This window comes from Myotis daubentonii, chromosome 11, assembly GCF_963259705.1.
Source record: "Myotis daubentonii chromosome 11, mMyoDau2.1, whole genome shotgun sequence".
Lineage (NCBI taxonomy): Eukaryota > Metazoa > Chordata > Mammalia > Chiroptera > Vespertilionidae > Myotis > Myotis daubentonii.
The window spans coordinates 72,192,853-72,217,551 of NC_081850.1; the positions used below are offsets into that span (position 1 = coordinate 72,192,853).

A 24,699-nucleotide genomic window follows, 5' to 3' on the forward strand; every position below is an offset into this window, starting at 1 on the left:
GTGATGCCCCAACCCAGGCCTGGAGTCAGGGACATTTTCCAAAAAACGCATAAAGGAAAAACAACACGGGGCATAAAGTTGAATGTCTATTTTCAGTAAGTGTATTATGTGAACCATCTCCAACATCTGAAACAGGAAATCACTTCTGTGTCGTCTTCATCCTCTGCTATTCAAGTGGGAAGCTTGCTCTCTTTAACCAGCTGCCCCAATCCTGGAGCACACAGTGGGTGCTCAGCAAATCCTGTGGAATTACTAACTCTACCACCCTTCTGCATGTCTACATGACGGGGTCAAATCTTTATCCATACAAATAATATTTGCACAAAGTAGTATTATGGTATGCTTACAACTTTGGATGCTCGTCCATTTTATTTTCTGTTTTTTTAAATGATATTTTTATTGATTTCAGAGAGGAAGGGAGAGGGAGATAGAGACATCAATGATGAGAATCATTGATTGGCTGCCTCCTGCACGCCCCCTACTGGGGATGTAGCTGGCAATCCAGGCTTGTGCCCTTGACCAGAATTGAACCTCTGACCCTTTAGTAGACAGTCTGATGCTCCATCCACTGAACCAAATCAACTAGGGCCATTTAATATATTTTGAATAGTTTTTCATGTTTCACTGTAGTGAGTGGTTGTGATTTTAAAGCTCACATCACCTGTCATTCACTTCCTAGATTATAATTTACTTAACCATGCCTTCTCTTTATATCTTTCTATAGCATTTTATGTTATTACCAGAGGCCTGATGAATGAAATTCATTCATGGGGGTTGGGGGGTGTCCCTCAGCCCAGCTTGCACCCTCTCCAATCAGGGACCCCTCCAGGGATGTCCGACTGCCCGTTTAGTCGCAATCCACCAAGGCCCCTCTCTGTTCCTCATCTCCAGACCCTCACTCTGGCCTGGGGATCCTTGTGGAATTGGGCCAGTGGCCAGCTACCAGCCAGGCCGTGTCCTATCCCCCCTCACTGTAGCAGTGGGTACCTCAGCTTTTCTGGAATGTGTGTGCATCAGTGATATTTGTATATTGGGGGCATTGGAAAAGTCTGTTTTCGTTATGAGGCAAATGAAGAAGAATGAATATTGACCTTTAAAAAAAAACAACACCAAAACATTCCCAAAGTTTCTGGTGTTTGTGGTGTATGTCAATTGACCTGTGGTTTCTAAAGTCAGTTTGGTGGGGTGGAAGGTTGACGCAGCCATTCCCCCCTTCCCCACCCGTGGGCCTGTTGGGGGCCCATTCCCACTCTTCCTGCCTCCCTCTGGTGGCTTCTGTGTTTCTAACATTCCCCCTGTCTCTGTCTTGGCTCTGGCCCTGGCCCAGGGGCTCACCTCGTCAGGCCCCACCCAGCTCACCTCCCAGATGGCCAAAGTGATGTTTGTCATAAAGTCCTTCAAGCCTGGCACCGTGCCCTGTGCCTGAGTCCTCTCCACCCCTTATCCACCTGAACTCCCACTGTGGGTCCTCTGCCTTATGTTCCTCAAACGTGGCCTCTCAGACCCTTGGCTTGCAGCAGGAACAGCAGGTGTTAACCAAGCTCCTAATCTTTCTAGACTGGCTCAGATGCCCTTTCCAGGAAGCCTTCCCAGACTCTCCCTCCTGCAGAAGGAACCTTCTCGTGCTGGGCTCCCACATCACGTGCCATCGTCCATCCTGGCATGTGTGCTGGGGGTTACAGCAGGGGCTTCTGCAGCCAGGGGTGCCGGATTCTACATGAATGAATGAGTGAGTGAGCAAATGACAACCTGCCTATTCCAAATGCAGAAACTTTATTGGTGCAACTGAGGAAAAGAACTGAGGAAATCAGGGTGGGTGGGGATCTCAATCGGGGTCCCATAGTCAGCGAGGTCATCATCCCATGCTGTGTCTGTCTCAGACCCCTCCTTTTCCTTCTTCCTTTCCTCATCGTGCTGTTTCTCCAGCGGCAGGCACACATTCTGCAGGACAGCAGGAGAAGAAACACAGTGTTGGGGGTGGGCAGGGTCTCTTGGGGGGAAGGTGGAGTGTGCTCTGGACTGGGGCTCCAGTCCCCATGAGCTTCTGGGAAGGTCAGCTGTCCCCACAGTGAGATGGGCACAGAAAAGCAGGCTCTCCTGCCTGGCTGTGCAGCCCTGGCTGGGAGATGGCCCTCTCTGGGCCTCTGGGGCTGCCCAAAGCAGGAGCGCCCTCAGGTGGGCACCGCCTAGTCCTCCTTGCCCTCACCTTTTTTTCATCCGTGTACATGACTTCTGACTTGTCCATGCCCATGCACGTGAGGTAGTCATAGAACTGTTGCATTTGCTCTGGGGTCGCCTCTGGCTTGTCAGCTGCAGGAGGAACAAGGGGACAGGTGAGAATGTCAGTGTGTGTGTGTGGGGGGGGGGGGAGTGTGGGGAGGGCAGAGTAGACCAGGGAGGACTGGAGGTCTAGGGGCCCAGCCCTAGGAGCAGGTGGTTGGGGGAAGGCTGGTGGGAGTTTGGGGGTGCCTACCAAAGAAGGACAGCCCCATGTTCTGCTTGTCTTCTGGGAAAGAGGCGAGCATGAAGGTCTTGGGGTCCTTGGGGAGCAGCAGGTGGCGAAAATGTTCTCTGCCATTCTCTGGAAGAGACAGCCTCTGGGTGAGACCATGGAGACGGAACAGTGGGTCCCTCCTCACAGGCGAGAAAACCTGGGTGTGCCCAGGCCCACACAGCCAATCGGTGAGGGCCAGGGGTTCACCTGGGCCATATGTCCCTCACTCCTGCTGTGCACCAGGCCCTGTGCCGAATGGATGTGGAATCAGAGGCGCCTCTGTGAACTGTGGCTGTCAGGGCCTTTCTCCCCATTTTACAGATGAGGACAATGAGGTTCAGAGAGGAGCCTGGGGTGTTGGTTCAGTTCCATTGGCATTTGTGTGTTCCTGCGATGGGCCTTCTCTGCAGTGATGGTGGCGTCATGGTTGGGCTGCCACACTTAGGTCCCAGAGGGTAAAGAGTGGTTGAGCCCTAGCCGGTTTGGCTAAGAGGATAGAGCATTGGCCCACGGACTAAAGGGCATGTACCTCAGTTGCAGGCCCAATCCCCAGCCCTGGTGTGGGAGGCAACAGTCAATGTGTCTCTCTCACATTGATGTTTCCGTTCTCTCTGTCTCTCCCCCTCCCTTTCACTCTCTCTAAAAATCAATGGGAAAATATCCTCAGGTGAGAATTTATAAAAAACAATCAAAAAGAGTGGTTGAGAGGCAGGAGTGGAACCAATCTCGGGTTGAGTCCAGGTCTAATTGCAGGATGAGTGAGAGAGACAAGTGAGCTCCTGTCTCTCCATTTCCTGAGCTGATCACTGCAATGTCCTCCTTGGGTGGTTTGTGAGTATTAACTGGGTTAATTCATTGAAAGCACTTCAAACAGCACCTGGCACATAGTAAGAGTTCAGAGATGTTGGTAGCTATGACTGATTGCTTCAGTGTGCAGGCAGCAGCCCATGGAGATGTAAGAAGTGGGCATCTCCCGGGCTCTCTGTGCCCAAAGCCCCAGGTCCCCTCCTTTGGCCTGGCCCACCCACCATCTCCCGTTTCACACAGCAACCCTTCCCTGAGGGCTCACCGGATTTGGACAGGGTCCCATTTTCCCGATGGACCTTCACGCTGCTGGAGTTATAGAGGCACTGGTCCCCCCTAAAGCCAGACAGAAGAGGGGAGAAAACGGTAAGATAGTCAAGGAGAAGTGGACTGTCACATTCTTGGAGGGGGAGAGTCAGGTGGCAATTAGAGTCAGTCCCGCCCCCATTCCCTCGATGAGAAGGCTGAGGCAGCTGGGAGGAGGAGCCAGAAGCTGGGCTGCAGCTGGGCCTGAGCTGGCACTTGAGGGCCATGTGCGGGTCTTACACGGTTGTGTACTCTCTGAGCAGTATCGTGTCCTCTGTGTGGTTGGGGGTGAAGTAAAAGAAGACTGCATGGATCTCACTAGCTTCCTTCTTGTAGTCGGGGAAGCGGTAAGCTGAGGCAATATAAAACCACTTGCCAGAGATCTGAGGAGAAGCCAGGAGCAGGTGATGGAGACTGAGAGCCTAATCCTTGATAGTCAGCTGGGAGGATACTTGGGCAGATCTTTCCACTTTGCAAATCAGGAGACAAAGGCCAGGGAGGGGTTGGGCTGCAGGAGCTCACTCTAGAAATCAGCCATCACCCCTCCAATGTTCCCCCCATGTCACCCACCCCTACCCCTCACCCCTGCCCCAGTGGCCTTTCGCCCAGTCAGCCTGCCCTGCTGAGGGACTTTGCAAGGAGGCTCTGAGCTTGGAGGCAGAAGACCGCCGCTGGAAGCTGGCCTGGTTCTCACCCCAGCGCCCAGGAGAGGCTGACCGCAAGCCAGCAGGGGAAGGGAAGTCCAGAGAGGGAGACAGCTCCCACGGCGCTCAGGGCCCAGGCACCCACCTGATCCAGGGAGGCATTGGTGATGGGCACCGAGAAATTGGGACACGCCGGGCTCTGGGCATCCAGCAGGGGAAGAAGGCTCAAGACTGCAAGGGCCCAGGGCAGCGCCATGGCAAGACGAGGATGTGGCTAGATTCTGAGGTACTGGTGGCTGAGGGGTGCGGTGACCTTCATAATGAGCTGTGGGCTGGGCCCTGGGGACCCGCTGTGACACAATCAGTGAGTGTTTGGGAAATGTTATGTGCAGAACATCCCTCTTTTCCCAAAAGTCAGCTCAGGTAAAGCCTACAAGCTCGGGTCTAATTCGGGTCCCTGACTTCAAGATCAGGGCATAAAGGTCTGGCTGCTCAAAGCCAAGGTGGAAAGGGCTGGAGTGATAGCAGTGAAGCTGGTAGATTCCATAGAGGGGCAGGTGCTCAGGGTTCCATCCAACTCCTGCCCCTCTGAGTGCCAGGACAGAGAGGACCCAGTCATAAATCAAATGCTAAGGCAACTTGGAGGTTCCCAGGCTAGCCTGGGGTGTAGGGGCGATGGGCGGGGAGGACTGTAGGGAGTGGGGGAAGGCAAACATGGATTCAGTTCCAGTGGAGTGTGGTAACAACTGTGAAAGACCAAAAGTCCAGTGATGCCCCAACCCAGGCCTGGAGTCAGGGACATTTTCCAAAAAACGCATAAAGGAAAAACAACACGGGGCATAAAGTTGAATGTCTATTTTCAGTAAGTGTATTATGTGAACCATCTCCAACATCTGAAACAGGAAATCACTTCTGTGTCGTCTTCATCCTCTGCTATTCAAGTGGGAAGCTTGCTCTCTTTAACCAGCTGCCCCAATCCTGGAGCACACAGTGGGTGCTCAGCAAATCCTGTGGAATTACTAACTCTACCACCCTTCTGCATGTCTACATGACGGGGTCAAATCTTTATCCATACAAATAATATTTGCACAAAGTAGTATTATGGTATGCTTACAACTTTGGATGCTCGTCCATTTTATTTTCTGTTTTTTTAAATGATATTTTTATTGATTTCAGAGAGGAAGGGAGAGGGAGATAGAGACATCAATGATGAGAATCATTGATTGGCTGCCTCCTGCACGCCCCCTACTGGGGATGTAGCTGGCAATCCAGGCTTGTGCCCTTGACCAGAATTGAACCTCTGACCCTTTAGTAGACAGTCTGATGCTCCATCCACTGAACCAAATCAACTAGGGCCATTTAATATATTTTGAATAGTTTTTCATGTTTCACTGTAGTGAGTGGTTGTGATTTTAAAGCTCACATCACCTGTCATTCACTTCCTAGATTATAATTTACTTAACCATGCCTTCTCTTTATATCTTTCTATAGCATTTTATGTTATTACCAGAGGCCTGATGAATGAAATTCATTCATGGGGGTTGGGGGGTGTCCCTCAGCCCAGCTTGCACCCTCTCCAATCAGGGACCCCTCCAGGGATGTCCGACTGCCCGTTTAGTCGCAATCCACCAAGGCCCCTCTCTGTTCCTCATCTCCAGACCCTCACTCTGGCCTGGGGATCCTTGTGGAATTGGGCCAGTGGCCAGCTACCAGCCAGGCCGTGTCCTATCCCCCCTCACTGTAGCAGTGGGTACCTCAGCTTTTCTGGAATGTGTGTGCATCAGTGATATTTGTATATTGGGGGCATTGGAAAAGTCTGTTTTCGTTATGAGGCAAATGAAGAAGAATGAATATTGACCTTTAAAAAAAAACAACACCAAAACATTCCCAAAGTTTCTGGTGTTTGTGGTGTATGTCAATTGACCTGTGGTTTCTAAAGTCAGTTTGGTGGGGTGGAAGGTTGACGCAGCCATTCCCCCCTTCCCCACCCGTGGGCCTGTTGGGGGCCCATTCCCACTCTTCCTGCCTCCCTCTGGTGGCTTCTGTGTTTCTAACATTCCCCCTGTCTCTGTCTTGGCTCTGGCCCTGGCCCAGGGGCTCACCTCGTCAGGCCCCACCCAGCTCACCTCCCAGATGGCCAAAGTGATGTTTGTCATAAAGTCCTTCAAGCCTGGCACCGTGCCCTGTGCCTGAGTCCTCTCCACCCCTTATCCACCTGAACTCCCACTGTGGGTCCTCTGCCTTATGTTCCTCAAACGTGGCCTCTCAGACCCTTGGCTTGCAGCAGGAACAGCAGGTGTTAACCAAGCTCCTAATCTTTCTAGACTGGCTCAGATGCCCTTTCCAGGAAGCCTTCCCAGACTCTCCCTCCTGCAGAAGGAACCTTCTCGTGCTGGGCTCCCACATCACGTGCCATCGTCCATCCTGGCATGTGTGCTGGGGGTTACAGCAGGGGCTTCTGCAGCCAGGGGTGCCGGATTCTACATGAATGAATGAGTGAGTGAGCAAATGACAACCTGCCTATTCCAAATGCAGAAACTTTATTGGTGCAACTGAGGAAAAGAACTGAGGAAATCAGGGTGGGTGGGGATCTCAATCGGGGTCCCATAGTCAGCGAGGTCATCATCCCATGCTGTGTCTGTCTCAGACCCCTCCTTTTCCTTCTTCCTTTCCTCATCGTGCTGTTTCTCCAGCGGCAGGCACACATTCTGCAGGACAGCAGGAGAAGAAACACAGTGTTGGGGGTGGGCAGGGTCTCTTGGGGGGAAGGTGGAGTGTGCTCTGGACTGGGGCTCCAGTCCTCATGGGCTTCTGGGAAGCTCAGCTGTCCCCGCAGTGAGATAGGCACAGAAAAGCAGGCTCTCCTGCCTGGCTGTGCAGCCCTGGCTGGGAGATGGCCCTCTCTGGGCCTATGGGGCTGCCCAAAGCAGGAGCACCCTCAGGTGGGCACCGCCTAGTCCTCCTTGCCCTCACCTTTTTCTCATCCGTGTACATGACTTCTGACTTGTCCATGCCCATGCACGTGAGGTAGTCATAGAACTGTTGCATTTGCTCTGGGGTTGCCTCTGGCTTGTCAGCTGCAGGAGGAACAAGGGGACAGGTGAGAATGTCAGTGTGTTTGGGGGGGGTAGGGTGGGGAGAGTAGAGGGAGGGCAGGGTAGAGGCCATGGAGGACTAGAATTCTAGGGGCCCAGCCCTAGGAGGAGGTGGTTGGGGGAAGGCTGGTGGGAGTTTGGGGGTGCCTACCAAAGAAGGACAGCCCCATGTTCTGCTTGTCTTCTGGGAAAGTGGCAAGCATGAAGGTCTTGGGGTCCTTGGGGAGCAGCAGGTGGCGAAAATGTTCTCTGCCATTCTCTGGAAGAGACAGCCTCTGGGTGAGACCATGGAGTTGGCACAGTGGGTCCCTCCTCACAGGTGAGGAAACCTGGGTGCACCCAGGTCCACGCAGCCAATCGGTGATTGACAGGGGTTCACTCCTGCTGTGCACCAGGCCCTGTGCCGAATGGATGTGGAATCAGAGGCGCCTCTGTGAACTGTGGCTGTCAGGGCCTTTCTCCCCATTTTGCAGATGAGGACAATGAGGTTCAGAGCGGAGCCTGGGGTGTTGGTTCAATTCCATTGGCATTTGTGTGTTCCTGCGATGGGCCTTCTCTGCAGTGATGGTGGGGACATGGGTGAAGTCACTGCCTGCCCAACAAACAGGCTGCCACCCTTAAGTCCCAGAGGACAAAGAGTGGGTGAGCCCTAGCCGGTTTGGCTAAGAGGATAGAGCATCGGCCCACAGACTGAAGGGTCCAGGGTTCAGTTCCGGCCAAGGGCATGTACCTCAGTTGCAGGCTTGATCCTCGGCCCTGGTGTGGGAGGCAACCAATCAATGTGTCTGTCACACATTGATGTTTCCTTTCTCTCTGTCTCTCCCCCTCCCTTTCACTCTCTAAAAATCAATGGGAAAATATCCTCAGGTGAGGATTAATAAAAAACAATGAAAAAGAGTGGTTGAGAGGCAGGACTGGAACCAACCTCGGGTTGAGTCCAGGTCTAATTGCAGGATGAGTGAGAGAGACAAGTGAGCACCTGTCTCTCCATTTCCTGAGCTGATCACTGCAATGTCCTCCTTGGGTGGTTTGTGAGTATTAACATGGGTTCATTCATTGAAAGCACTTCAAACAGCACCTGGCACATAGTAAGAGCTCATAGCTATTGGCAGCTATGACTGATTGCTTCAGTGTGCAGGCAGCAGCCCATGGAGATGTAAGAAGTGGGCATCTCCCGGGCTCTCTGTGCCCAAAGCCCCAGGTCCCCTCCTTTGGGCTGGCCCACCCACCATCTCCCATCCCACACAGCAACCCTTCCCCTCAGGACTCACTGTATTTGGACAGGGTCCCATTTTCCCGATGGACCTTCAGGTTGGTGGAGTTATAAATGCAGTAATCACCTCTAACGCCAGACAGAAGAGGGGAGAAAACAGTAAGATAGTCAAGAAGAAGTGGACTGTCACAATCTTGGAGGGGGAGAGTCAGGTGGCAATTAGAGTCAGCCCGCCCCCATTCCCTGGATGAGAAGGCTGAGGCCTGGAGCAGGGAGGGCTTGCTCAAGGTGTTTGGGCAGCTGGGAGGAAGAGCCAGACGCTGGGCTGAGCTGGCATGCTTGGGTCATGTGTGAGTCTTACATGCTCATGTACTGTCTGAGCAGTATTGTGTCCTCCGTGTGGTTGGGGGTGAAGTAAAAGAAGACTGCATGGATCTCACTAGCTTCCTTCTTGTAGTCAGGGAAGTGGTAAGCCGAGGCAATATAAAACCACTTGCCAGAGATCTGAGGAGAAGCCAGGAGCAGGTGATGGAGACTGAGAGCCTAATCCTTGATAGTCAGCTGGGAGGAGACTCAGGCAGATCTTTCCTCTTTGCAAATCAGGAGATTGGAAGCCCAGGGGAGGAGTGGGGCTGCAGGAGCTCACTCCAGGAATCAGCCATCACCCCCCACCTGGTCCCGGCCCCAACCCCTCCCACGTGGCCCCTGGCCCAGTCAGCCTGCCCTGCTGAGGGACTTTGCAAGGAGGCTCTGAGTTTGGAAGCAGAGGAAGCCGCTGGAGGCTGGCCTGGTTCTCACCCCAGCGCCCAGGAGAGGCTGACCGCAAGCCAGCAGGGGAAGGGAAGTCCAGAGAGGGAGACAGCTCCCACGGCGCTCAGGGCCCAGGCACCCACCTGGTCCAGGGAGGCATTGGTGATGGGCACCGAGAAATTGGGACACGCCGGGCTCTGGGCGTCCAGCAGGGGAAGAAGGCTCAACACTGCAAGGGCCCAGGGCAGCGCCATGGCAAGACGAGGATGTGGCTAGAGTCCGAGGTACTGGTGGCTGAGGGGTGCGGTGACCTTTATAATGAGCTGTGGGCAGGGCCCTGGGGACCCGCTGTGACACAATCAGTGAGTGTTTGGGAAATGTTATGTGCAGAACATCCCTCTTTTCCCAAAAGTCAGCTCAGATAAAGCCTCCAAGCTCGGGTTTAATTTGGGTCGCTGACCTTGAGACCAGGGCCCAAAGGTCTGGCTGCTCAAAGCCAAGGTGGAAAGGGCTGGAGTGATAGTAGTGAAGCTGGTAGATTCCATAGAGGGGTAGGTGCTCCCGGTTTCATCCAACTCCTGCCCCTCTGAGTGCCAGGACAGAGAGGACCCAGTCATAAACCAAATGCTGAAGGCAACTTGGAGGTTCCTAGGCTAGCCTGGGGTGTAGGGGCGATGTGCTGGGAAGGACTGTAGGGGGTGGGGAAAGGCAAACATGGATTCAGTTCCAGTGGAGTGTGGTAACAAATGTGAAAGACCAAAAGTTCAGAGATTCCCCAACCTAGGCCTGGAGGCAGGGACATTTTCCAAAAAACAAATAAACAAAAAACGACACGGGGCATTAAGTTGAATGTCTATTTTCAGTAAGTGTATTATGTGAACCTTCTCCCACATCTGAAACAGGAAATCACTTCTGTGTTGTCTTCATCCTCTGCTATTCAAGTGGGAAGCTTGCTCTCTTTCACCAGCTGCCCCAATCCTGGAGCAGTGCCCAGCACACAGTGGGTGCTCAGCAAATCCTGTGCAATTACTAACTCTACCACCCTTCTGCATGTCTACATGACGGGGTCAAATCTTTATCCATACAAATAATATTTGCACAAAGTAGTATTTTGGTATGCTTACAATTTTGGATCCTTGTCCATTTTATTTTTTTAAATGATATTTTTATTGATTTATAGAGGGAGAGAGAGATAGAGACATCAATGACGAGAATCATTGATTGGCTGCCTCCTGCATGCCCCTTACTGGGGCATGAAGCTGGCAACCCAGGTTTGTGCCCTTAACCAGAATTGAACCTGTGACCCTTTAGTCCACAGGCTGATGCTCCATCCACTAAGCCAAACTAGCTAGGGCCATTTTATATATTTTGAATAGTTTTTCATGTTTCACTGTAGTGAGTGGTTGTGATTTTAATGCTCACATCACCTTTCATTCACTTCCTAGATTATAATTTACTTAACCGTGCCCTCTTTATATCTTTCTATAGCATTTTATGTTATTACTAGAGGCCTGGTTCATGAAATTCATGCACGGGGGTTGGAGGGTGTCCCTCAGCCCAGTTTGCACCCTCTCCAATCTGGGACCCCTCGAGGGATGTCCCACTGCCTGTTTAGGCCCAATCCTCCATGGCCCTCTCTGTACCTCATCTCGAGACCCCCACTCTGTGCTGGGGATCCCTGTGGAATTGGGCCAGTGGCCAGCTACCTGCCAGGCCATGTCCTATCCCCGCTCACCGTAGCAGCGCGTACCTCAGCTTTTCTGGAATGTGTGTGCATCAGTGATATTTGCATATTGGGGGCTTTGGAAAAGTCCATTTTCGTTATTAGCGCAAATGAAGAAGAATGAATAATGATCATAAAAAAAGAAAAGCCAAGAGAACCCAAAAACATTCCCAAAGTTTCTGGTGTTTGTGGTTATGTCAATTGCTTTGTGGTTTCTAAAGTCAGTTGGTGGGGTAGAAGGTTGACACAGCCATTCCCCCCTTCCCCACCCGTGGGCCTGTTGGGGGCACATTCCTGTTCTTCCTGCCTCCCTCTGGAGGCTTCTGTGTTTCCAACATTATTTCCAAAATTCCCTCTGTCTCTGCCCTGGCCCTGTCGCTCACCTCATCAGGCCCCACCCAGCTCACCTCCCAGATGGCCAGGGTGATGTTTGCCATAAGGTACTACAATCCTGGCACCATGTCGTGTGCCTGAGTCCTCTCCACCCCTTACCCACCTGAACTCCTGCTTTGGTCCTCTACCTTATTCCTGAAACGTGTCCTCTCAGACCCTTGGCTTGCAGCAGGAACAGCAGGTGTTAACCAAGCTCCTAATCTTTCTAGACTGGCTCAGATGCCCCTTACAGGAAGCCTTCCCAGACTCCCCCTCCTCCAGAAGGAACCTTCTCATGCTGGGCTCCCACACCACGTGCCATCGTCCATCCTGGCATGTGTGCTGGGGGTAATAGGAGGGGCTTCTACAGCCAGGGGCGCCGGCTTCAACATGAATGAATGGGTGAATGAATGAGTGAGTGAGCAATAGACAACCTGCCTATTCCAAATGCAGAAACTTTATTGGTGCAACTGATGGAAAGAACTGAGGCACACAGGGTGGGTGGGGGTCTCAGGATAGGCCCCTCCAAAGTCCCCGAGGTCCTAATCCAATGCTGTGCCTGTCTCAGACCTCTCCTCTTCCTTCTTCCTTTCCTCGTCGTGCTGCTTCTCCAGCGGCAGGCACACATTCTGCAGGACAGCAGGAGTGAAAGGACAGTGATGAGGGTGGGCAGGGGCTCCTGGGGGGAAGGTGGAGTGTGCTCTGGCCTGGGGCTCCAGTCCCCATGGGCTTCTGGGAAGCTCAGCTGTCCCTGCAGTGAGATGGGCACAGAAAAGCAGGCTCTCCTGCCTGGCTGTGCAGCCCTGGCTAAGAGATGGCCCTCTCTGAGCCTCTGGGGCTGCCCAAAGCAGGAGCGCCCTCAGGTGGGCACCGCCTAGTCCTCCTTGCCCTCACCTTTTTCTCATCAGAGTATATGACTTCTGACTTGTCCATGCCCATGCACGAGAGGTAGACATAGAATTGTTGCATTTGCTCTGGGGTCGCCTCTGGCTTGTCAGCTGCAGGAGGGAGCAAGGGGACAGGTGAGAATGTCAGTGTGTGTGTGTGGGAGGGGTGGGGGGAGGGTAGAGGCAGGGAGGACTGGAGGTCTAGGGGCCCAGCCCTAGGAGCAGGTGGTCCTGGGGGAAAGCTGGTGGGAGTTTAGGGGTGCCTACCAAAGATGGACAGCCCCATGTACTGCTTGTCTTCTGGGAAAGAGGCGAGCATGAAGGTCTTGGGGTCCTTGGGGAGCAGCAGGTGGTCATAATATTCTCCGTCAATCTCTGGAAGAGAAAGCCTCTGGGTGAGACCATGGAGACGGCACAGTGGGTCCCTCCTCACAGGTGAGGAAACCTGGGTGCACCCAGGTCCACGCAGCCAATCGGTGAGGGCCAGGGATTCACCTGGGCCATGTGTCCCTTACTCCTACTGTGCGCCAGGCCCTGTGCCGAATGGATGTGGAATCAGAGGAGCCTCTGTGAACTGTGGCTGTCAGGGCCTTTCTCCCCATTTTGCAGATGAGAAATATGAGGTTCAGAGAGGAGCCTGGGGTGTTGGTTCAATTCCATTGGCATTTGTGTGTTCCTGTTATGGGCCTTCTCTGCAGTGTTGGTGGGGTCATGGGTGGGCTGCCACACTTAGGTCCCAGAGGGTAAAGAGTGGTTGAGCCCTAGCCGGTTTGGCTAAGAGGATAGAGCATCGGCCCACAGACTGAAGGGTCCAGGGTTCAATGTCAGCCAAGGGTGTGTACCTCATTTGCAGGCTTAATCCCTGGCCCTGGTGTGGTGGCAACCAATCAATGTCTCTTTCTCACATTGATGTTTCCTCTCTCTCTATCATTCCCCCTCATTTTCACTCTCTCTAAAAATCAATGGGAAAATATCCTCAGGTCAGATTTAACAAAAAACAAACAAAAAGATTGGATGTGGGGCAGGACTGGAAACAACCTCATGTACAGTCCAGGTCAGTGATGGTGAACCTATGACACGCGTGTCAGAGGTGACCGGTGAACTCATTTTTTTGGTTGATTTTTCTTTGTTAAATGGTATTTAAATATATAAAATAAATATCAAAAATATAAATTTTTGTTTTACTATGGTTGAAAATATCAAAAAATTTCTATATGTGACACAGCACCAGAGTTAAGTAAGGGTTTTTCAAAATGCTGACACGACGAGCTCAAAAGGTTCGCCATCAGTGGTCCAGGTCTAATTGCAGGATGAGTGAGAGAGACAAGGGGACACCTGTCTCTCCATTTCCTGAGCTGAGCACTGCAATGTCCTCCTTGGGTGGTTTGTGAGTATTAAAGTGGGTTAATTCATAGAAAGCACTTCAAACAGCACCTGGCACATAGTAAGAGCTCAGAGCAGTTGGCAGCTAAGACTGATTGCTTCAGTGTGCAGGCAGCAGGCCCATGGAGATGTAAGAAGTGGGCATCTCCCGGGCTGTCTGTGCCCAAAGCCCCCATGTCCCCTCCTTTGGCCTGGCCCACCCACCATCTCCCATCCCACACAGCAACCCTTCCCCTCAGGGCTCACCGGATGTGGACAGGGTCCCATTTTCCCGATGGACCTTCACGCTGCTGGAGTTATAGAGGCACTGGTCCCCGCTGAAGCCAGACAGAAGAGGGGAGAAAACAGTAAGATAGTCAAGAAGAAGTGGACTGTCACAATCTTGGAGTGGGAGAGTCAGGTGGCAATTAGAGTCAGCCTTGCCCCCATTCCCTGGATGAGAAGGCTGAGGCCAAGAGGTGGGAGGGGCTTTCTCCAGGTGTTTGGGCAGCTGGGAGGAGGAGCCAGAAGCTGGGCTGCATTTGGGGCTGAGCTGGCACTTGAGGGCCATGTGCGGGTCTTACATGGTCATGTACTCTCTGAGCAGTATCCTGTCCTCTGTGTGGTTGGGGGTGAAGAAAAAGAAGGAAGCATGGATTTCGCTAGCTTTTTCCTTGAACCCGGGTAAGCGGGAAGCCATGGCGATATAAAACCACTTGCCAGAGATCTGAGGAGAAGCCAGGAGCAGGTGATGGAGACTGGGAGCCTAATCCTTGATAGTCAGCTGGGAGGAGACTCGGGCAGTCTTTGAACTTTGCAGATCAGGAGACTGGAGGCCTGGAGGAGGAGTGGGGCTGCAGGAGCCAGCCATCCCCTGCCCTCCTCTCCTCCTCCCCCTCCTTGTGGCCCCTCACCCAGTCAGCCTGCCCTGCTGAGGGACTTTGCAAGGAGGCTCTGAGCTTGGAGGCAGAGGAAGCCACTGGAGGCTGGCCTGGTTCTCACCCCAGCGCCCAGGAGAGGCTGACTGCAAGCCAGCAGGGGAAGGGAAGTCCAGAGAGGGAGACAGCTCCCAAAGCGCCCAAGGCCCAGGCACCCACCTGGTCCAGGGAGGCATTGGTGATGGGCACCGAGAAATTGGGACACGCCGGGCTCTGGGCGTCCAGCAGGGGAAGAAGGCTCAACACTGCAAGGGCCCAGGGCAGCGCCATGGCAAGACGAGGATGTGGCTAGAGTCCGAGGTACTGGTGGCTGAGGGGTGCGGTGACCTTTATAATGAGCTGTGAGCAGGGCCCTGGGGACCTGCTATGACACAATCCTGAGAGCATTTGGGAAATGCCATGTGCAGAACTTTCCCTCCTTTCCCAAAAGTCAGCCCCAGGCGAAGCCTCCAAGTTCAGGTCTAATTCGGGTCCCTCACCTGGAGACCAGGGCCCAAAGGTCTGGCTGCTCAAAGCCAAGGTGGAAAGGGCTGGAGTGATAGTAGTGAAGCTGGTAGATTCCATAGAGGGGCAGGTGCTCAGGGTTTCATCCAACTCCTGCCCCTCTGAGTGCCAGGACAGAGAGGACCCAGTCATAAATCAAATGCTGAGGCAACTTTGGAGGTTCCCAGGCTAGCCTGGGGTGTAGGGGCGATGTGTTGGGGAGGGCTGTAGGGGGTGGGGGAAGGCAAACATGGATTCAGTTCCAGTTGAGTGTGGTAACAACTGTGAAAGACCAAAAGTCCAGAGATTCCCCAACCCAGGCCGGGAGGCAGGGCTATTTTCCAAGAATAAAACACACACAAAAAAAACAATACGGGGCATTAAGTTGAATGTCTATTTTCAGTGAATGTATTATGTGAACCATCTCCAACATCTGAAACAGGAAATCACTTCTGTGTCGTCTTCATCCTCTGCTATTCAAGTGGGAAGCTTGCTCTCTTTCACCAGCTGCCCCAATCCTGGAGCAGTGCCCAGCACACAGTGGGTGCTCAGGAATCCTGTGCAAGTACCTACTCTACCACCCTTCTGCATGTCTACATGACGGGGTCAAATCTTTATCCATACAAGTAATATTTGCACAAAGTAGTATTATGGTATGCTTACAACTTTGGATGATCGTCCATTTTGTTTTTGTTTTTTTAAAATGATATCTTTATTGATATTTATTTCAGAGAGGGAGAGAGAGATAGAGACATCAACGATGAGAATTATTGATTGGCTGCCTCCTGCACGCCCCCTACTGGGGATGGAGCTGGCAACCCAGGCTTGTGCCCTTGACCAGAATCTAACCTGGGACCCTTTAGTCTGCAGGCTGATGCTCCATCTCCTGAGCCACACCAGCTAGGGCCATTTTATATATTTTGAATAGTTTTTCATGTTTCACTGTAGCAAGTGGTTGTGATTTTAAAGCTCACATCACCTTTCATTCACTTCCTAGATTATAATTTACTTAACCATACCTCTCTTTTTATCTTTCTATAGCATTTTATATTATTACTAGAGGCCTGGTGCACAAAGTTTGTGCACGGCGGGGGCAGGGAGGAGTTGGAGGGGTGCGAAAGTCCTCGGCCAATGTGGCTTTCTCGGGTTCAAAGGCTTGGAGGAAGAGCTGATGCACAAATGATACACAAGATGAAATATTATTTTTAATACTGGGGGGAACCAGAGGAAAACTCAACCATAGCAGTCAAGTTCTCTCTTGCTGCTCCATTCCCAGCTGCTTTTATTTGCTAGAATGCACAATTGCCTTTAGGAATGCAAACAGACATATCAATGGTCAGGTTTAGTAAACAGTAAGATTGTCAGGTTTTGGGGGAGTTTGCTTTATGCCATTGAGTCAGGAGCAGGTAATAAAATGTAGATATTCACTCCTCACATTTATATTAATTACTTGGGGCCTGGTGCACGAAATTCGTGCACTGGGTGTGTGTGGGGGGGGCAGTGTCCCTCCGCCCAGCCTGCCCCCTCTCACATACTGGGAGCCCTCAGGCGTTGACCCCCATCACCCTCCAATCGCAGGATCGGCCCCTTGCCCAGGCCTGACACCTCTGGCTGAGGCGTCCGGCCCGGGCAGCAGGGACCCGCAGCTGCAGTGGCCCCACGATTGTGGGCTTCGCTTTAGGCCCAGGCAAGGGACCCCTAGCTCCTGGGACTGCCAGCTTCGACCGTGCCCAGCTCCCATCGCTGGGTCCACCCATACTTCCTGCTATCACTGGCCAGGGCGGCAAAGGCGCCTGATTCTCCCATCATGGCTGGGGGGCAGGGCAAAGGCGGCCCCAGGGCCGCCTTTGCCCTGCCCCCCAGCTCTTAGCTCCCCACTGGGTTTCCAATCACTGTCAGTGGCAGGGGGCTTCTTCCTGCTTTCCCTTTCGCCTCCCTGCATTGTGCCTACATATGCAAATTAACCGCCATCTTGTTGGCAGTTAACTGCCAATCTTAGTTGGCAGTTAATTTGCATATAGCCCTGATTAGCCAATGAAAAGGGTAGCTCGTACGCCAATTACCATTTTTCTCTTTTATTAGTGTTGATTGTTGATCTTGGTTTCCAGCAGGGCGGGGGGGGAGGGGAGTGTTTCTCAGCCCAGCTTGCACCTTCTCTAATCTGGGACACCTCGAGGGATGTCCGACTGCCCTCCCCTGCCAACCTTGTCACCCCAATTTCCCTCCCCTGCAGGCCTGGTCAACCCTAACTGCCATCCCCTGCAGGCCAGGTCTCCCCCGAACTAAACGGACAATCAGACATCCCTCTCACAATCCAGGACTGCTGGCTCCCTACCGCTCTCCTGCCTGCCTGCCTGATTGCCCCTAACTGCTTCTGCCTGCCAGACTGATAGACGCCTAACTGCTCCCCTGCCGGCTCGGTTGCCCACAACTGCTCTCCCTTGTAGGCTTGGTCACCCCAAACTGCCCTCCCCTGCTGGCCCAGTCACCCCTAACTGCCCGCCCTTGCAAGACTGTTCACCCCTAACTTCCCTCCCCTGCAGGCCCGATTGCCCATAACTGCCCTCCCCTGCAGGCCTTGTTGCACCCAACTGCCCTCCCCTGCAGGCCTGGTCACCCCTAACTGCCCTCCCCTGCTGGCCTGTTGTCCCACAGCTGCCTTTCCCTGATGGTCATCTTGTGTCCACATGGAGGCAGCCATCTTTGACCACATGGGGGCAGCCATCGTGAGTGTTGGAGTGATGGTCAATTTGCATATCACTCTTTTATTAGGATTTTCAGCTTTATTGAGGTACTAGAGGCCCGGTGCACGAAATTCTTGCACGGGGTGTTGGGGCGGCCCCTCAGCCCAGCCTACACCCTCTCCAATCCAGGACCCCTTGGGGGATGTCCAACTGTTGGTTTAGGCCCGATACCTCATGGAATGCATCCCTCTTGCAATCTGGGACTGTTGGCTCATAACTGCTCATCAGCCTGCCTGCCTGATCACCCCTAACTGCTCTCCCCTGCTAGCCTGATCATCCCAAACTCCTCTGCCTTGACTCCCACCACCGTGGCAGAAGGACGTCCGGAAGGATGTCCAGAAGACGTCTGGTCTAATTAGCATATTACCCTTTTATTAGTATAGATATAAACATGTATTTATGCACATATACCATGTGTGTGCACACACTAGAAAGAGAGACAGAAAGGTCATTATACTAAACCCCTCAATTCTGCAGCCATGTAGGGAGCTGACACAAACTGTCTGTGCTTGCCCCCAGGCAAGGAGTACCATGTTCTACCCCCCAAGATCATCCCATGAGGCAATAGCACAGTCTCCTGTCCCCACTGCCAGCCTGTGAGGACCCAGGACGCAGGTAAGGGATGGAAGCGGTCAGGGCAGGGAGGGGAGGGTAATGTCTGGCCAGATGTGGGCCTGCCCTGAGCTTGGAGGCAGGTCAAAGCTACAGACCTGGGAACTGGATTTTTCGGGGATTCCCAGGCCTCCCAGGGTGTCCTGCCCTCACACCTGTTGCTCCACATTCTGCGACCTGAAGCCACCCTCCTTGACCTTGACATGGAGAAACCATGGACATGATTTAAGCAGCTCCTGAAGAGTCCTACTAGGAGGGTCCGACCAGCAGGGGGGCTGGCAGCAGCGATTACATCTTATCTCCCCTCCCTGCTCCCTCCACTCCCATTCTTTCCCCCAAACCCAACAGGGAAGATTTGTGGGGAGAGCAGTAGCCTGAGAATATGGACATTGGGTTCTAGTTCCCGCTCTCCCCACTGACTTGCTGTGTGAAGTTAGGAAAGTTCCTAACTTCTCTGGGCTTCAGGTTCCACATCCATAATGAAAGGGTTGGAGATGAGCTCTGGGGCCTTTCAAGCAATGATGATGATAATGATAATGATAATCTACACTAATAAAAGAGAAACATGCAAATTAACCACTCCATCACTCCGCCACTCCGGTACACCCACCAGCCAATCAGAGCGACTATGCAAATTTAATTTGCATACTCATGCTCCGAACGAAGAACTGAAGATGGCGGTGGCCATGGAGCTGGAGCAAGCAGGAGGCTTGGGTTGCTCCCGGTGACGGAGGAAGCCAAGCTTCCCGCCAGCCCTGTACTCTGCTCAAGGAGTGGCTGGGGGCCTGGATCGCTGGGGGCCTGGGTCGCAGGGGGCAACCCAGGCTTCCAGTCCGCCCTGGGCTCCGCTCAAGGAGGGGCTGGGGGCCTGGGTCACTGTTCCTCTGTGACATGGGCTGTGGTGAGGATGAAATGAACTAATCAATGTACGGACAGTCCGTACTGCATAGAGGGTGCCCAGGAACCATAGTGCTTCTAATGCTGCTGCAACTTGGGCTGATGGGGCCCTAAATGTTCTCCAGCTGCAAGACTGAGCATGCTCAGAGGCTGAGGCCTGTGCGCCTTCTAGAAAGCTGCATGCTCCTCTGCTGCCCCCTGGTGGTCCGCTGCCTTATAGCCCCTGCTTGCCAGCCAGGAGGGTTGGTTGGGTTTTGTTTTGGTGGCTTCTGCCCTGGGGGAAGTTTTGGGTAACTCTCAGGACAAGCTGGTCCTCAAATTCTCAGAAGGTAGGGGTGTGCGGGCACAGAGTAATTAACTTAGATGGTCCCTGAAGGGGGAAATTGGATTCAAGAAGCTGGTTTATTGGTCACTGGGTTCCGGTGACATGTATCAGCATCTAGTGGGTGCTGATTAGCCCTGGATGTGAATCCAGGACTGGCCCCTCATTTCTGGGACCCTGGGCCCCCAGAGCCGACATTTACAGAGCACTCGCCATGCCAGGCAGCTCACAGCGCTTTTTACCTGGTTTGTCCTATTGGACCTGCCCTGGGAGCTGGTTTAGGTGAGGAAACGGAGCTCTGAAAAGGTGAAGTGGCCTGGCCAGGGTTCTGTGGCTGGACAAGCGGAATGAGGGGATTTGGGGCAGCCCCCGGCATCACCTCGCTTCTCTGAGTTTCTTTGCCCATCTGTGAAATAAGCATCATAGGCCTGAGCGAGTGAATGAGCTAGTGCTGATAAAGCACCTGTTCCCAGCCTGGCACCTCGGTCCCAGGCAGGGCACTGTTTAACCGTTCGGGCAACCGCCAGACTATTGCCAAAGTGCCGGCACCACTTCACAGCAGCGTGTGTGGGTGCCCGTGTCCCCACACCCTTGCCAGCACTTGTCCTGTCTTTTTGACGTTAGCCGTCCCCATGGGTGTGAACTAGATAAAGTGGCATCTCACGTGGTTTTGATTCACATCTCCCTGATGGGTAATGACTCCGGGCATCTTTTCAGGTGCTTGTTGGCCATTTGTGTGTCTTCTTTGGAGAGACGTCCATTCAGATCTCAGCAAAGCAGTGGTTCTCAACCTTCCTAATGCCTCGACCCTTTAATACAGTTCCTCATGTTGTGGTGACCCCCAACCATAAAATTATTTTCATTGCTACTTCATAACTGTAATTTTGCTACTGTTATGAATCATAATGTAAATATCTGATATGTAGGATATATTTTCATTGTTACAAATTGAACATAATTAAAGCATAGTGATTAATCACAAAAACAATATGTAATTATATATGTGTTTTCCGATGGTCTTAGGCGACCCCTGTGAAAGGGTTGTTTGACCCCCAAAGTGGTCACGACCCACAGGTTGAGAACCACTGCAGCAAAGCCCTTTGTATACTGCACAAGGCAAGTTAGAAAGTGGAGGATCGGCAGTAAGACCAGAGTTTACAGGGTGCCAGCCAACAACTCAGGCCAAGGCCTCCTGAACTCATTGCTGTTTCATTTAAGTGAAATGCTTCTTTAGGCCCCCTCCCCCATCTCACACACTTTACTCCACAGCACAGGGGCTGCCTCTGTTGTTGCCATTTTATTTTATTGATTGATTGATTTTCATGTCCTTCTTTATTAGTCTGTAAAAGGCAACAAAATATACAGAACAAAGTTTTCCCTTTTTAAGTAATGCTACAAACCCATATTATTGCTTATATGTAAATATTATACTCCATACTGATCATTATTATTCGGGTGTGTGAGCCCCACAGTGGAGCCTCTAACTGTTAAAACCAGGAGTTTAAGCGTGAGTGCCCTCCTGTTTATCCGGAACCAGCGAGGACGCTGCTGCCCGAGGGAGGAAGTCACTGTGTGCATGTGTGTGAGTGCTTCTGACCAGTTTTCAAGCCTCAAAAGCATAAATACAGAGATGCATCCTTCACAGAAATCAAGTACAATCAATCAGTCTGAGCTAATTTCAAGTACAGAAGGAATTTGGCATGGACTGGAGCCACGATGGGTGCTTTAATGACATGACTCTCGCACATGGCAGCACGGAGCTGCCCCTCAGGTGTACAGCGGCTCTTTCCTTCATTCGATGGGCCCTGCCGCCAGCACAGACAGGAAGTGATTCAATCATAACAACAGTGAAGATCAGGCCCCTTTGGCACTATGATACAAACGGGAAAGCAACCAGGGAAGCCTCCCCGTCCCAGCCCCGGAATCTTTCCGCCGAAACAGCTTCTCTCTTTAAAGGAACTGGGTACGGGGAGGGTCTAGATTAGAGGATGAGGAACACGAATTTCAGAGTCTGCGTGCGACCCGAGGGGCCCTGCTAGTCCCGGCCTCACATGGCCTTGAGCTCCTCCATCCGCTGCTTGGTGTTGCCCGCCGGATCTGCCGCAGCGTCTTGTACTTGTCGGGCCTTGCCTCCTGTTCTCGTTGTGGATGATGTCATTGCGGGTCCTCCTGTCTCATCTCTGGCCTGGGCAGCTCGCTGGACAGAGTCATCAGCTGCTGCTGCACACGCAGGTTCTTCTCGGCCTCCGTGACCCGCTTCTCCTCCTGCCATCGTCCAGGATGCCCTCGCTGGACGGCTCAGCGCTGTAGCCCGAGTCCTCCGCGCCCTCCTCCTGCAGGTTCTCGGGGACGTGATAGGCCGCCGGCTGGTACACAGGGGCGGCGCCGCGGCCATCACCAGCTGCAGCTCCTCCTTGGTCTTCACCAGGTCATCCTGGGCCCCCTTGGCCCGGTGCTGCCACTCCTTCACCTCGTCCTCCTTGCGCCTGCGCGCCTCCTCCAGGAGCGCGATCTTGGCCAGTGTGCTCTGCAAGCCCCGTGGCCAGCTGCTCCTGGCTCTTTATCTGACCCACCGCTGGCCTCTCCGGCTCCTCCGGGCGCTCCGCCTCCTCCTGCGCCAGCTTCCGCTCCTCCTCCAGCTGCAGGGCCCTCTGGATCCAGTCCCAGAGCTCTTTCCGGGCCTTCTGGGTCTTCTGCTCCTCCTCCTCCCTCTCCTCGGTCTCTCGCCTCTTCTCGGTTTCCAGCTGCTGCCGCCCCAGCTGCTTCTGGTGCTTCTCCTCGCGGGCCTGGGCCTTCATCTGCGGCATCTCGATGGTGTCGGGCTTCCTGCGGCGCATGTACAGCTCCTGGTTCCCCATGCAGAGCGGCAGGATCCGCTGGTTGATGCGCAAGGTGGTGGTAGTGGTGGGGGGAGGGGCATAGAAGAGGCGGTCAGGCGCCTTCTTGTCGATGGGCTTGATGACAAACTTCTTGTCATTGAAAGAGATGTTCCTGATCTCACTCCATGGGAAGCCAATCTTTGGGGTCAACTTATCATCTTTCTCGTAAAGATTTAGTCCCAGGGCATCCACTCCAAGCCACAGGTCTGTTCCTTTGTTGTTGTTGTGTGTTTTTTTATCTCGAAATAGTTGCTCCCGTACATTTCCAGGTGCTGGGCAGCCTTCAGGTACTCCAGCATGGCGCTGTCTTGGAGCATCCCGCGGTGCTCCGCGTGCCACACCTGGCCCCGGTCCTCCCACTGGTCCCTGCTGAGCTTGTGCTGGTCCGTGACTCTCTGGGGGATGAGCTGCGGGGAGCTGAGGTCCCCGGACTTGTGCAGGGCTTTGTTGTAGTCTCCAAACCTGACCTGGGCGTCGGAGGAGCCGAGGAGCAGAGCCAAGGAGCAGAGCCGAGGAGCAGAGCCGAGGAGCAGAGCCGAGGAGCAGAGCCGAGGAGCAGAGCCGAGGAGCAGAGCCGAGGTGCAGCGCGGCCTCGGGAGGGCAGCAGATCTCACCGCTCAGAAGGCCCTCCTTCACTTGGAGGAGGAAGAGCTTCTGCGTGGTGTCTGGATGAGCCCCTCAGGCACGTCTGCGGGGTAGAACTTGGCCCTGAACTTGAAGTGCAGGGGGTTCTCCTTCCTGACCTCCTGGGCCGACACCTTTTTATCAAGTGTCAGCCAGGTAGGAACTCCTTTCTTCTCTACATACCGGAGGCCGAAGTACCACATTCCCCAAGGCCGATCGTCCTAACCAGCTGATCAAAACGCTGCTCTCCTGTCCTGTCCGGCTGGATGGCGAACTCCAGCTCTGCATCCATGGCGGTGACTCGGACATGGATTAGTTTCGGCATTTTCGGTTTCTGTGGGTTCTCCTCAGTCCTGGGGATCGCGGCGCAGAGGCAGCGGGCCCGGCGGAGGGGACGTGGGGCAGTGGACGGGGGTGCGGGGGGCGGGGGGTAGGGTGGACAGTGCTTCCGCCGCCACCAAGAGTCCCTGGAGGGGCACGTCCTGGGGCCGTGCCCTAAGCGCACTGCCTGCCCGACCCGGTTGTTCCGATTTTAGAGGTGAAGAAACTGAGACCCAGAGCTTAGGGGCCAGCGGCCTAGCTGGGCTCAGACCTGGGTTGGTTACAAACCTGGATCTCCTCGGCTGCACTCAGCCTTCTCTATGGTTAACGGCCCACTTCCCTCTCCTCCTAGCTTCTATGCGCCTCCAGGAGGACCTACCTCAGCCCCCGCCACCCCCTCAGCCCGACCAGCTGCCCAGTGCCCCTCCCCATCCCCCAGGCGCAGCCTCCTCTAGGGCAGCGGGAGGGCACCGGAGTTCTCCCTCCAGCACAGGCCCTGCTGCTCAGTCCCGGAGTTTGCAAAACGGGAGAGCTCTGCTCATCAAGAGAAGTCACTTCCCAGGCACCAGCCCCTGAAGGAGGTGCGGGGAGGGGGACCAAGGCCACCTGTTGCCCAGATGCAGTCCCTGGCAGTGTCCTGCACGTGTCCACCTCCAGCTAATAATATGCATTTTATAAACGGGGACACTTCTTACACGGAGGAGATTTCCTGGGCTTCCGCCTCCTCAGGAGGCCAGATAAGAAGGGGTGGGGCAGGGGCTCTGGCACAAGCCTGCCCACCGACCTGAGACCTGCCCCTTGGCAGTCGGCATCTCTGAAAAGACGTGGCTGGTGGTGGTACACTCCCGGACCATTGGAATATCTTGGGGTGCCGGCCCCTAGGATGACCTGCGCCCAGCTCCTCTGTGACTGGAACAGCCTTTCCCATGGGCCTCTGGGATGGAGACAGCCCAGGAAGCCTTCCTCCATGGCCCCTCTCTGCACCTCATCTCGAGACCCCCGCTCTGTCCTGGGGATCCCTGAGGAATTGGCCCAGTGGCCAGCTACCTGCCAGGCCGTGTCCTATCCCCCCACCCCGTAGCAGCGCGTACCTCAGCTTTTCTGGAATGTGTGTGCATCAGTGATATTTGTATATTTGGGGCATTGGAAAAGTCTATTTTCCTTATGAGGTCAAAGGAAGAAGAATGAATATTGATCATGAAAAAAAAAAAAAAAGAAAGGAAAAGCCA

At 53.6% G+C, this 24,699-nt stretch overlaps 2 protein-coding genes and 1 pseudogene across 2 annotated transcripts; all 3 read right to left on the reverse strand.

Annotated features, from left to right (window-relative positions):
* Window positions 1-1,773: 1,773 nt before the first annotated feature.
* Window positions 1,774-9,620, reverse strand: LOC132211740 (alpha-1-acid glycoprotein-like). Its single transcript, XM_059656237.1, has 6 exons — window positions 9,450-9,620; window positions 3,845-3,987; window positions 3,564-3,634; window positions 2,474-2,581; window positions 2,207-2,310; window positions 1,774-1,941 (listed from the first exon to the last, which is right to left on the reverse strand). Exons 1-6 carry the CDS (start codon window positions 9,558-9,560, stop codon window positions 1,774-1,776), a joined length of 705 nt encoding a protein of 234 aa, XP_059512220.1. The 5' UTR covers window positions 9,561-9,620.
* A 2,218-nt stretch (window positions 9,621-11,838) lies between these two features.
* Window positions 11,839-14,913, reverse strand: LOC132212348 (alpha-1-acid glycoprotein-like). The gene is made up of 6 exons (XM_059657886.1): window positions 14,748-14,913; window positions 14,235-14,377; window positions 13,918-13,988; window positions 12,556-12,663; window positions 12,296-12,399; window positions 11,839-12,030 (listed from the first exon to the last, which is right to left on the reverse strand). Exons 1-6 carry the CDS (start codon window positions 14,856-14,858, stop codon window positions 11,944-11,946), a joined length of 624 nt encoding a protein of 207 aa, XP_059513869.1. The 5' UTR covers window positions 14,859-14,913; the 3' UTR covers window positions 11,839-11,943.
* A 6,780-nt stretch (window positions 14,914-21,693) lies between these two features.
* Window positions 21,694-23,490, reverse strand: LOC132212340 (ezrin-like; annotated as a pseudogene).
* Between the last annotated feature and the right edge of the window lie 1,209 nt (window positions 23,491-24,699).